The following is a 12,993-nucleotide window of genomic DNA, read 5'->3' as shown; positions in this document are numbered from 1 at the left end:
TTTAATAAAATCAGAAATGGTATTTTAAAGAGTATATGGGTAGTCACGGTGTGGAATATTTGGACCATGGGAAATAACATAATCTTCAACAATAATATACCAGACGACAAACAAATTTTCATGATGGTACAAATAAAAACTTGGTCATGGATAACCACAAAATTTCCAAAGGCTTTATTCTCTTATTCGGACGGGTGCTTAAATCCTATCATATGCATCAAATTGTTATAATTGCATCAGGTTATCAAACCTAGATTTATAGTTTTGTGCATATTGTTTTTTGATTACTTTGAGTTGCAAGTGTTATGTTCAGCTTCAGGAATCCAGTAAAACAGAAAAGATGTTATTGTTATTTGGAGTATGTCTTTGTCATGCTGAACTTTTTATGTACTTTCACAAATTTGTTGTTGGTTAGATCCAATATTGGAATTTTTGAGTTATGTTTCCGGAACAACTTTTTGATGCTATTTAAATACATTGTTAGTTTGGATTTGGGTTTGGACTGAGTTAGAAATACTGATGATATGTAATCTTTATGTCGAGAAGTAAAGGCAAGTTTGTAAGAGCCTGAATGTTTATGTTTGGGTTCTTTGTAACGCTTTGCAATCTTTTTAGAATGTTATGCTGACATGATTATTTTTATATAGGATTAAAATATCTCTAAAATATTTCATATTTATTCATTATTATTTTTGCAGATAAAAAAAAGGAAAATTGAAAATCTTTGTGCTTTATTTTAGGGTGAGTGCCTACCATCTTCATCCATGATATCTCAAACTTCATCAACCATATCTTAAAGCTTTGCCTTGGCACTACATTTTCTTTCTCACTTCATGTTACCAATTTTCCTCCTAAAACACATGCAATGCGAATCTTTTGTCTACATTGGGTCCTACATATAGTTACCTCCATGTCCTTCTTTCTTGAAAAACAATCTTCCTAGGCTTTCTTTCACTATTCAAGGATCAGATATCTGTTGGACACTATCATCTCTTCCACTAATCCCATAAAGAACTTCTTATAATTACCACAAGTATTGAATAAAGTAAGTTTTTATGTTTGGAATTGAAACAAATGTATCCTTACAAACTATTCCTCTGCAACAACAACAATTCTCTTATATAGTTACAGAATTATTGGGCATTATAGTCTCACTACCTTGGAAATAAAGTAAGCACGATGAGTTGCTTAACAAAGGAATACCAACAGTTGACCTACGACAAGCAACATGTACTGTTGAAATCAACTCATAATCATGACAAAATGTAACCACAGAACAACTCAAACCATGTTAACAATAAGACAATGAACAAGACCATAATATACAAAGAAACGAAAAACTATACCAGATTGGACTAATTAGTTAATGCCTTCCTCGAACTATAGTGAAACAACAACAAACCATGACATCAACCATTGGATCAACATGTCACTTAACAATACAACAACCAAACAAAACACTAAACCTAGCCTTGTTGCTTAATCTTAGTATTGCCTTCATGTCCCTCACTTCACCATGTCACCTAAGCTAGATGCTGGATAAGAATGCTCACCAACGACTCCTTGTGCCTCGCCACATACCTTCAACAACTAAACCATTATATCAGAGAAACAAAAATACCACTCACTAGATAGAACCATGAATCCTAATAGATCTATAGATCCCAACAGCTATGTACCTAGTTCATACCTCAAAACCTCTCAAAGCTTATGATACAGCAACTAAACAACAACTAAAAGTGCACATCCAAACTACAACCTTTGCATGTACATTGTTGCTGCTAACAAGTTAATCACATTCAAAACTCATTAAATTCTAACCCTATCCAGAATCGCTTTGAGCACTGATTTTTCTCTTACTATGTTTGGTTGTAGCTTCAAAGAACATGTAGGTTAAAACTAGGATGCATCTATAATAAGTCCAAGAATTTTGCTCATTATTCACTGTTGATAAAACTAGGATGTTGATTTATACTTTTTTTATCCTATTGCATACTTTATCTTGTCAATGCAGCATATTTATATTTTTATTTTAAAGAAAAGCTCATTAGAAGAGAATAAATTAAGATAGTAATTTTATTTTCTACTCTTTCACAGCCCAACTTTATTACAATTATTATTAGTTTTAGGAAAAGATTTTGTTGGCACCCATAAGTAAAATACATATATTTGACAAACCATTGTAATAATACAATAATATTTTTAATTAAAAAATAAATTAAATGTAATTAAAATATTAATTTATTGTTAAGTGCATGTTTATTTCTATATGTATGATGTGAATATATCACCATCTTAGCTTTATTATCATCATCATTTTTAAGTTATTATTCTTTTATATATATATATATATATACACACACTACCATCATTAACCACTACTACAATAATCTATCAATATTTATTTCTTATTATGAAACCCAAAAAATATGAGAAAACATTAATATTTTTCTTGCTCTTTTTCCTAATTTTGTCTTTTATCCTATATCAGACCATCATATCATACTATCACACAAGCTCTTATAGCGATTTTTTTATGCATTTTTATGGATTTTGTTAAAATTCAAGGCAGTAAATAAAGGAGTGCAGAGATTAAACTAAATCTCATTTTAGCAAGTTTTGACCCTTAAACATGTGAGTGAATGCTCCACTAGAGTGCACGCTTTTCTGAGAGTGGTTTACTGTGGACCATTGTTTGAAGCACTTAGGTTTATCTAAGGAATATTATCAAACACCTTGTGCACACACTGTTTCTTCATCTTTCTGGCGTAAGGTAGAGGTCCCATACAGTTTCTATTGACACCTCTTGGTCTTCTCACTCCCCTGTGGTTTGCTTCACATGGAAAATTCAATTCAATTCAATTATTAAACACCACTTGTGCCTACAACACCAAAAACTGAGAATTATGAATAGTACCTCACAACTCACTGTCTCTGCAACAAAAAACGTTTATCATGTTCAAATTTGTTTATGTTGCAAGAGAAAAACATCTTTTAGGAAGAAACTATTCCAAATATTAATACTTAGGATAGTTATAGATTATAAAATTAAATTAAATTCTCACATTATTAAGTGTTGAAGTATATTTTTTGTTAGATATTTATATCAGTGTGATATTATAATGTTCAGAAAATTAAAATAAACAACTCATTAAAACAAACATGTTTTAATACTAATAATTTTATTTTCGTTGGTAGTGTCTTCTTGTTGGATATTTTAATATTTTGTAATTAAAAATTATGAATTCGTATTTTAGGATATTGAAAAATACAAGAGAAGAGTTTGGTTCCCCTGTCTCTCACCACAAACTTCTTTGTTAGGGTTTTCAGAGTTGCAGCCATGTCTTTAGACTCTTGATTTACAGTGCGTGTGAGAATCAAGAGATGTTGTGTTTTGCAAATCCCATTTGGTTGAGCAAAGACACTGAAGAGAGTTGAAGGTTCGTCTCCACTATTGACTCAATCAAACCCAATCAGGATTGTCTTGCGATACGGTACGATGATTATGTTCTTTTCCCCTTTATAAACTCATTTCACACAAACTTATTTAACTTATGCCAATTAAAACGGTATTCGACAAGGATAAGGTTTACTCTGTTTTCTCTGTAGAGCAATTTGAGAATTGGATAAGAAATATAAATCCCACTTTTACTCCCTTCTAATATGCCATCAACTCAAACTTATCCTAAACAATTTTTTTTTTCACCACAAGAAATTATGAAATAAATTATTACATCATGCTTTATTTTATTTTTTCCGTCAATAAGTATCATTTTCAGATCTTAAAAGATATAAGATCTTAAATGCGTCCTTAAAAAAATATGAAGTTCTTAAAAAAAATATATGTATATCTATTTATCTATCTATACTTAATATAATTGCACAATCGGAAGTTTTTTACAACCAAGTGTTTTCGGAAATAAAATAAAAAAAAATATACTAAAACAGGAATAAGTTACACATGTTCCTTATAGGGCCATTGTGGAGGGTTGAGTAGTTCATATCTGGCCCAAGCCTCCTACGACCCTTCTTCATGCTTTAACGAAGGCTGCTTCTTGCTGCACCTCCATACCTTCTTCTCTCACCTCCATAGATTTTCGTATTTCCAAAAATGCCCTTCTGTAATATTCCGGATTACATAATTCGGAAGTCATTTTTCAAATTTGTAATTAACTTCAAGATTATATAATCCGGAAGTCTTTTTTCATATGCATGATTACTTTCTGGATTACATAATCCGGAAGTCTTTTTTAACTTCTGGATTATGTAATCCGGAAGTCTTCTTTCAAATGCATTTCCGGATTACATAATCCAGAAGTTATTATATGGGGGTGGCACAAGAAGGATAAAAATGTATTTTCATGTTGTGTATGGAGGTGCCAGAAGAAGATAAGGAGGTGCAGGAAGAAACAGTCTTTAATGAAACATAGCTGATCCAATTTTGAATGGAGGATTAGGGTTAAGTTGCTTCTCTCACGCAAGCCTAAAATGGAGTGTTTAGGAAACTCTAAGAATTTGGAAAGGTATACCAGTTACATAAACAAGGTAATGCAATTAAAAAATGATGGGATTTGAGAAGAAACAACAGTTAAGTTACATAAATAAGGTAATTGAATTTGAAATTTAAATTTTAAATTTGAATTGAATTTTTATGAAGTTTAGAACTTTTTTTTCGAGTATTTATATGTGATAGATGCTCTTCATCATGAAATATTGTTCTTTCTTCTTGGATTGTTCTTTTTTTTCTTCTGTCCAAACAAGATTGGAAAATACAAATGTATATTACTCTTCATTTGCTTTCTTATGGATACTCATATAGTATAATAATACTCATTTGGGGTCAAGTAAAATCATTTGTATAATAGTAAGTATAAAGTATAATAACTGAAAATTTATTTTTATTTGTCATGTGCTGGCACAATTTGAATATAAAAAGGTTTTTGCTACCATGTAGTGCAACACTGAATGTGTTTTACTTTGTTATATGTTCAAGCTTGATGAAAAGTAATTCATGTAGCACAGTTTATGGAATGGAAACTCTAAATGAAAATGGTAAATTATATATTATATTCAACAAAGGGTTGTTATAATAGTCAGACTCAAATGAGGTAGGTTCCTTAACAAAATGAAATTAATTATAAATGAAAAGGGAAATGCAAAATGGACACTGAATACAATCATCTATAATCTAACTATACATTAAGGAACACAAATGATTGAATAAAAATCCAATTATAGATTGAGTAGTTATGATTATACATGTTTTTGTCGAACGAACGTGACACTACATGCAACTCTTCGCCCAAGGGAGCTTGCTTAACAATTAACAGCTTTTGACGAACGAACGAGACACTACATGCAGCTATTGCCAAGGCAGCTTGCTTAAAAATTAGCAACTCTTGCCGAACAAGCGAGACAGTACATGTTGTCTTACTAAATTTTTATATTTGTAGGTTTTGTATAGTTTGATCAAAGAAAATTTATCTATGTTAAGATGATGTGACACTAAATATTTTGATTAAAATATATGTATACTCACTGAATGTATTTTACTCTATTATCTATTCAAGCTTGATGTAAAGAATTCATGTAGCAAATTCTATGAAATGGAAACTACAAATGAAAATGGTAAATTAGATATTATATTCAACAGAGGTTATAACAGTCAGACTCAAATGAGATTCCTTAACAAAATGAAATTAATTATAGATGAAAAGGAAAATGCAAAATGGATAGTGAATACAACAATCTATAATCTAAGTATACATTAAGGAACACAAATGATTGAATGTTCGTACCAAGAAATCCAATTATAGATTGAGTAGTTATGATTACACATGTATTTTCCAAACGGACGTCACGCTAATGCAACTCTTTGACCAATGCATCTTGCTAAACAATTAACAGCGCTTGCCAAACGAACAAGATACTACATGCAACTCTTCGACTAAGGCAACTTGTTTAACAATTAACATCATATTGTCTTATTAAATTTTATATTTGTAGGTTTTATATAGTTTGATTAAAGAATTTTTTTTTATGTATAAGATGGTGTCACTCCGCATCTAATAGTCATATATAGACTCTTCTAAAATAAAGATTCATCAAGACGAAAAAAGTGTACCTATCAAGACCGAATGAGCCATGTCACTCGACATCCTTAATTGATCGGTATAGTAAAAAAAAAATCAAACATGTAGGAAGACAAAAGTATAAGTTACTGGAAGCTAAAATTTTATATTGTTATGTCGTATAAATTTATTTCTATACAAACAATCATGAATGTACCTTTTTTTTCAACAAATTGTTATTCAAACAATCCAATCTAAGGTTGTTAAAGAATTTCGTGTTTATCATTTTTAATAATCAAAACTTTAAAAGTTAACAAAGTTTCATTTATAGTATTTTAACAATTTTTAATTGAAATTTTAATAACCATTATAGTGGTCATTAAATGAATAAAAATAATAAAATGAACTTGTATGCAGTCATAATCAAAATATGCAAGGAAATTTAATTATTAAAAAAACCATATGCTATACGTTTTGTCTAACATTAATAATATTTTAATTACTTGCTCATTTACTTACACAAAACTTTTTAAAAAGGAAACGTTTAAAAATAAATAATTTGAAACAATCCAACCCTTGAAGTCCACACTTTCAAAACACGTTAAATTTATTTTCTATTGCAACAAATAAATTAATTGTTTAAATGGCTAACATCTAATTTATCATCACAAATAACATTTTGTCCTTTTCTTACCTACCTGTCTATTATTGCTTTATTTACTCCAAAATTGTATCATTTTATTTATAATTAAACAATGTTTTATGTACATCTATTATTTATGCAAATTACATAAATGAGTTTATCATTTTTTAATTTCAAATTTAATGAAGTTTGTAATTTTTTCCCATTATTTATAAGGTTTCCTTTTTTACTTCAACCAAACAGATGTAATCGTTTTTTAATTTTAAATATGATACCGTTTAAATCTTATTTTTTATTATCTATGTGTCCTCTTCTCATTGTATATGATAATTAAATTTCTAAACAACTAATTAATTTAAGTCTTTATATATTTGTATATTTTCTAAATTAATAATTAATATATAAATATATTCTTTAAAATCAGTAAATAATATTTCATAAATCATTAATAACTCCATTCCTTTCCGTGCATTGGTTTAAATTTTCCATTCAGTGGTAACTTAGTGTTTATCTCATAGATTAAGTATCACAAGGGTGCGTTTATTCAGAGGGTTTAGGGTATTCACATTATTCAGAGGGTTTAGGGTATTCACATTATTCAGAGGGTGCTCACGAAAACCCTAAAGACACGCACTGCGAATCGTTTGACAGCAGAGGGTTTGTCGTTTATTCCGAGAAGAGAAAGTGTTTGGCTCTCGTCTTCGGGTTTTCAGAGTTTCAACCTTCGTCTTTACACTCTCGATTGGCAGTGCGTGTCACAATCAAGAGACGGTGCGTTTTGCGAATCCCATTCGGTTCTGCAAAACGACACTGCAGACAGTCGAAGGATAAGGTACGTGTTAGGGTTCCGTTAGGTCTTCGCCCTCTCTCCTCACAATCGCTTCCACTGCGTACCCTCTTCCGACCCTCACTCCGCAGGCGCTCCACCACCGCTGGTACGATGCTTATGTTTTTTCCCCTTTATTCATTCAGTTCACACAAAGTTTAGGGTTTAGGGTTTACCTGCTAGAATCGCACTTTTCCGGTGATCGCAGATCGGAGACAGGGACATAGATAGTAAATCTTCAGATCTTACGTCTGTGTGTTGTATTGTCTTTATATCCATCCTATGTCCCACTTTTGCTTTTTTTTTTTGCAGTAATTGAATGTTTTGTATGATCTGTTTAATTCTGTGATTAGTTTTTAAAAACACTAACTTTTGTTAAATTGTGTTCGGAGCCACAATCTACGTAAAGCTTTGGACTGTAGACACAAAATAATCATTTCATTTATAATTATTTTGGCAAACAGTAGTTTTCTGAAATCATGTTCTGAGGTACAATCTCCATAGAGCCTTGGGATGCAGGCACAAGATTATCATTTCCTATATATAATTCAATTGTTTACCGTTTTGTGTAGATTTTCCGAGCGAATTGTTGAAATGGAAGACAAAGGAATTAAGCAGGAATCAGATACTTCAGCAGCTGGGGTTTATGAGCTACCTGGGGAACCTGCTATTGTAATTAATGGGGTGCCTGAAGCAATCCCCAGTGACTGCTCTATTGCTCTCCGTGATGCTCCGAGCAAAGTTGAAACAAATGTGCCTTCAGGTTTGGGTGAATGGTTTGAAGGGAGGGAAGTCAGAAAGTGGTTTATGGGAAGATATTACTCAGGTAGAGTAACTGATTACGACAAGGATTCTCGGTGGTACAGGGTCCACTATGAAGATGGCGACTCCGAAGATCTTGATTGGCAGGAGTTGGAAGAGGTGCTTCTTCCTTTGGATGTTACAGTTCCACTGAAGTCATTGGCAGAGGAGGTTGTGAGCAGAGGCAAGATATATGGTCCTAAATCTGTTAAGAATGTAGATCATTCACAAAATCCCCAAATCAAAAGGAAGATAACAAAAGAAAAGTAGACCATAGATCCATAGCAAGAGGTTTTAGTTGAAAATTTAGTGATTTGTATTGTAGATATCAATTACATAGCTTGCAACACCTACAGTAGCACTGAGAATTGAACAGTTTTGAAAATGCTCAGTTGAAAACTTTTGTTGTAGCAGTGGGGATTGTTTGTTTTGTAATTAGGAAATTGGTACCTAGGGAAATTCAAAAGTTAGTTATATTAGTGATTTATGATTATATTATGCTTGGTGAATTGCATTACGTTCATTCCCGGGTCAACAAGATTGTTCTGTTTAAATATAGTTGTAAGATCCGCCTCATGCTCACAAAATATGTAGCCTAAAAAGTTGAATGATGAACAAAATAAAAGATGAACGATATACCATCTTTTTAGGTGATTCACCTTACATAATTTTTATCTTTCCAAGTATAAATTTTATGTTAGATAGCTTATTAACCACCATGATATTGTTTTGATCTATACTTGGAATATTTCTTGACAAATTTTCTTACGTGTTAATATGTTATTGTCTGTTAATTTTATCTGTTCAAATTAAGGGTTTTTTTTATAATTTTTTTGAATCTAGTTAGTAATAATTTAAATAAATAATCATTCGCCTCCTTTATTCAATACCTTTATCTAATTAACAATTGACACTGACGTCAAGAGTGACGTATTGCAAAAGTTGTGAGTTAGTTTATTTTGAATAGGAAATAAAATAATAATCTCTCACGTATTGTTTGGAAATTGGCCATTACAATATCTCACTTTATTATTTATGGTTAAATAGAATACGATGACATCACATGTGCCGTACACTACCTAAACCACGCCCATAACTATGAACGTGGATACAACGCACAAATCCAAACCCACGATTTAATATGTTATTAAGCATGACCTGCTAGAGTAAACTATTAATCAATAAGTAATTTTAAAATAGTTATTACAAATTATTATCAATTACAATAATTTATGAGTAAATATTAATATGAAATACATCTATAATAAACACATGCATTTTTATTCTTAAAAAATGTTTTTATTTAAACGTGTAAGTGGTACAAAAGGTTTTAAAATTTTTATATCATTATTATTATTATGTATGCTAATTTTTTTTATCTAAAATAATCATCTACTTGATATTATTTTTAATTGATTGACAAAGTAAGAGTGAAGCACAAGATTTTGTCAAACTTTCACTAATCGCTTCAGAACAATGGACAGCCTCGAACTAACCACCATTGTCGTACGTACGTTCCGTCACTTTCCTACAAAATACCTTAAAAACATTTAGTTCCTAATATTTGAAATTAAGATTTTGAAATTTTTTTTTTAAACCTAACATAATTTTTTAATATTATGTAAAAAATGTTTTCTAAAAATTGTCCTTTCTTTGCATTTTCACCCGTAGTAAATTTAATTCGGACAAATATTCAAATTTAAATCTCTTAATTTATTCAGTCAACTCTCTTCTCCATTTTACTTTATTTTTAAATATATTTGTTAACTGTATGCAGATTTAGCAAATGGTCGGATCGTAGAGAAATTGTTACATGCTTCAAAACTATTAAATATATATAGTTCACGATAATTTTGAGGTGAATCATAACGAGATTTTTCATGTAAAAGTTGAGTGAAAGCATTAAAATTTAGCAGCATGCAATAATAATTTTGCAGAGAAGGATAGTAGTTGTGAACTGTGAATTGTGAAAAGAACAGTAGAAATGAATAATTAATTAATGGTTGATAAGTAAAGTGAGATAAGGCCAAAATAGTGCTGAATCTGCTGCTGTGTCACGCAACCGAGAACTACTCACTCCACATGGTGACTCACATTCTGGGGAAGGTCGTTTCTGCTTTGGCCTTCACATATATGTTATCATAGCTATACCCTATGTATCACCATGGACTCCTTCTTCCTCAAACCCATGCTAGCTTCTCAGAACCACACATTACTTCAGGCCACGGATTGGTCATGGATGGTGGAGTTCCTCAAGGGCATGGTGAAGCCAGTGGCTGCTACTGCGGTGGTCTTTCTGGCTGTGGCCTTGTCCTTCTACCAGAAGCTTGGCCTCGAGATAGAGATGGTTGTTGCCATTGTGAGGGCATTTATTCAACTCTCTATCATTGGCTTTGTGCTGCAGTTCATCTTCAACCAGGACAACGCCGGATGGATCCTTCTAGCTTACCTTTTCATGGTTAGTCCCTCTTCATTATTCTTTCTTAATTAACAACCATCATAATCCATTATCTAATCGATTAATTTCACGTAATAAATTTCAATGATTACTTTCATCGGATTTATCTCAAGTAAATGTATATGTTGTGTATCAACAAGTTTTAGTTCAAATGTTAGATGATTGGGATTAACTCAAATGATTGTTGAATAGGAAGTCCGTGAACAAAATCCGGAAACCAGAAAAACCAAAGGGTAGGAAAAAAATTCTGGAATGCTAGCAGCTTTTTTCAGGAGTTTGATGATACAAAAGTTAGTGTTTTGAGTATAGGTTCCAGTGAAGAAAATTTGTATATATTTTTTGTTTTGTTACAGGTATCAGTTGCTGGTTACACTGCAGGTGAGCGTGCAAAACATGTTCCTAGAGGAAAGTATGTGGCTGGGGTTTCCATTCTCACAGGAACTGCAGTGACCATGTGTGTGCTTGTATTGCTGAGCGTGTTCCCTTTCACTCCCAGATATATAATACCTGTTGCTGGAATGATGGTTGGGAACTCCATGACAGTAACTGGTGTTACCATGAAAAGACTCCGAGACGACATCAAAACACAAATCAACTTGGTATATGTCTTGTAATCCTCCTTATAGTTCATCCACTCATTATATCATAAACAATGAATAATTCAGCCACAAGCTTGCAAGTTATTGCTGCTGCACTAAGATGAGATCTGCGTAAGGTTGAACAGATCCACACACGCCACTAACAAAAAACTAAAGTCAATCAATCTTTTAACACCAACCACAAAGTTCTTTGTTACTAAATTATTGTAACTAGTTTCTATTAAATCAAACACACTTACATATTATTGTAACTGATTTCAAAGCCACGTCTTTAAAAACATTATGATTTACTATTACTTTTTGTCAATCATTATCATATTAAATATATATTAATATTTTTTTTAATTCTTTTGTTTTGCTTACAGACAAAGAAATTGATATTGAAAGTGATATTTTACATTAATTAGATCATAAACGAGGTAACTGTAATATGATCAAAGCATTTGAATGGGTTGAAGAAAGACAATAACTGTTACAGAATGTCTCTGGTATGTTCATTGATGATAATCTGTTTTACAGGTTGAGACTGCATTGGCTCTTGGTGCAACACCGCGAGAAGCAACGCAAGAGCAAGTGAAAAGGGCAGTGATATTGGCTCTTTCACCAGTGGTGGACAACACCAAAACAGTGGGTTTAATATCCCTTCCTGGGGCAATGACTGGTCTCATCATGGGAGGGGCCTCACCATTGGAAGCCATTCAACTGCAGATAGTGGTGATGAACATGATGATTGGTGCAGCAACTCTTAGCAGCATAATGGCCACATACCTCTGTTGGCCAGCATTCTTCACCAAGGCCTATCAGTTGGAAACCAAAGTCTTCTCAACTTGATTCCTAACTTCAACCCCTCTCATTTCAAATCCTTCCATTTTCTTCATTAATATATATGAATTTGAATTTCTAATTAGATGTATACTCAAATCATTTAAATTTTTATATCTTGTCTCACAAAATTGATTCTTGTGTAAATCTTCAAAATCACCTTCAACTTTTCAAATCTGGATAGATCGATTATTTAAAGTAAATAACTCACTTTGGAGTGTATAAATTTGTAAGTAATTAATATCAATCTGAGAAAATTGATTTATTATGTAACTATATATATATATATATATATATATATTACAAATTATACAAATGAGATTAATGATTGACAGTGTTTGCATAGCATGGTTTAAAAAAGATAATATATTTTTTATTTTCTTTTACAAAATTTATTAATTCTAATTTATAAAAAATATATTATGGACATTAGTTTTTGTTTTACTGTATTAAATCGATAAATTAATGAGGTATATCTATTTTCTTTTCAATCCCAACTTGCATCGTATACAAAACTAGTAACTCTTATAAAACTAATAGTTCCATCAACATTATAAATTAATAGTGTTTTTAAATTAAAAATATAATAACTAGGATGATTTAGTAACAATCAAGCTAATTATTATTTTATCCTTAAAAAATAAATTTAGGTGTATTTTGATTTTCATTCCTTTTTTTTTCTTATCGCATTCAAAGGTATCGTGTTTCCTTTTGCATGATTAGTTACAGCATTATTGAACCAGGTTTCATTCTTTAGAGTTATACTTTTTTTT

The 12,993-nt window shown here is 31.3% G+C and overlaps 2 protein-coding genes across 3 annotated transcripts; both read left to right on the top strand.

Moving 5' to 3' along the window:
* The first annotated feature begins 7,219 nt into the window (after nt 1–7,219).
* On the top strand, nt 7,220–8,834 carry LOC137814405 (dirigent protein 17-like). The gene is made up of 2 exons (XM_068617121.1): nt 7,220–7,649; nt 8,113–8,834. Exon 2 carries the CDS (start codon nt 8,135–8,137, stop codon nt 8,609–8,611), a length of 477 nt encoding a protein of 158 aa, XP_068473222.1. The 5' UTR covers nt 7,220–7,649; nt 8,113–8,134; the 3' UTR covers nt 8,612–8,834.
* Nucleotides 8,835–10,358: 1,524 nt separating this feature from the next.
* LOC137814403 (protein ALUMINUM SENSITIVE 3) lies at nt 10,359–12,351 on the top strand. Of its 2 annotated transcripts, none has more exons than XM_068617118.1 (3): nt 10,359–10,799; nt 11,153–11,398; nt 11,918–12,351. In XM_068617118.1, the coding sequence occupies exons 1-3, from the start codon at nt 10,506–10,508 to the stop codon at nt 12,227–12,229; spliced, it is 852 nt and encodes a 283-aa protein (XP_068473219.1). In that variant the 5' UTR covers nt 10,359–10,505; the 3' UTR covers nt 12,230–12,351. The 2 variants fall into 2 exon arrangements, with proteins under 2 accessions (XP_068473219.1, XP_068473220.1); XM_068617119.1 differs by having other exon boundaries at nt 10,381–10,799; nt 11,178–11,398.
* The last annotated feature ends 642 nt before the right edge of the window (nt 12,352–12,993 follow it).

Source organism: Phaseolus vulgaris, chromosome 1 (genome assembly GCF_000499845.2).
Source record: "Phaseolus vulgaris cultivar G19833 chromosome 1, P. vulgaris v2.0, whole genome shotgun sequence".
Taxonomy (NCBI): Eukaryota; Viridiplantae; Streptophyta; class Magnoliopsida; order Fabales; family Fabaceae; genus Phaseolus; species Phaseolus vulgaris.
The sequence above is the reverse complement of the archived record's forward strand: the minus strand, read 5'-3'. Positions and strand labels throughout refer to the sequence as shown.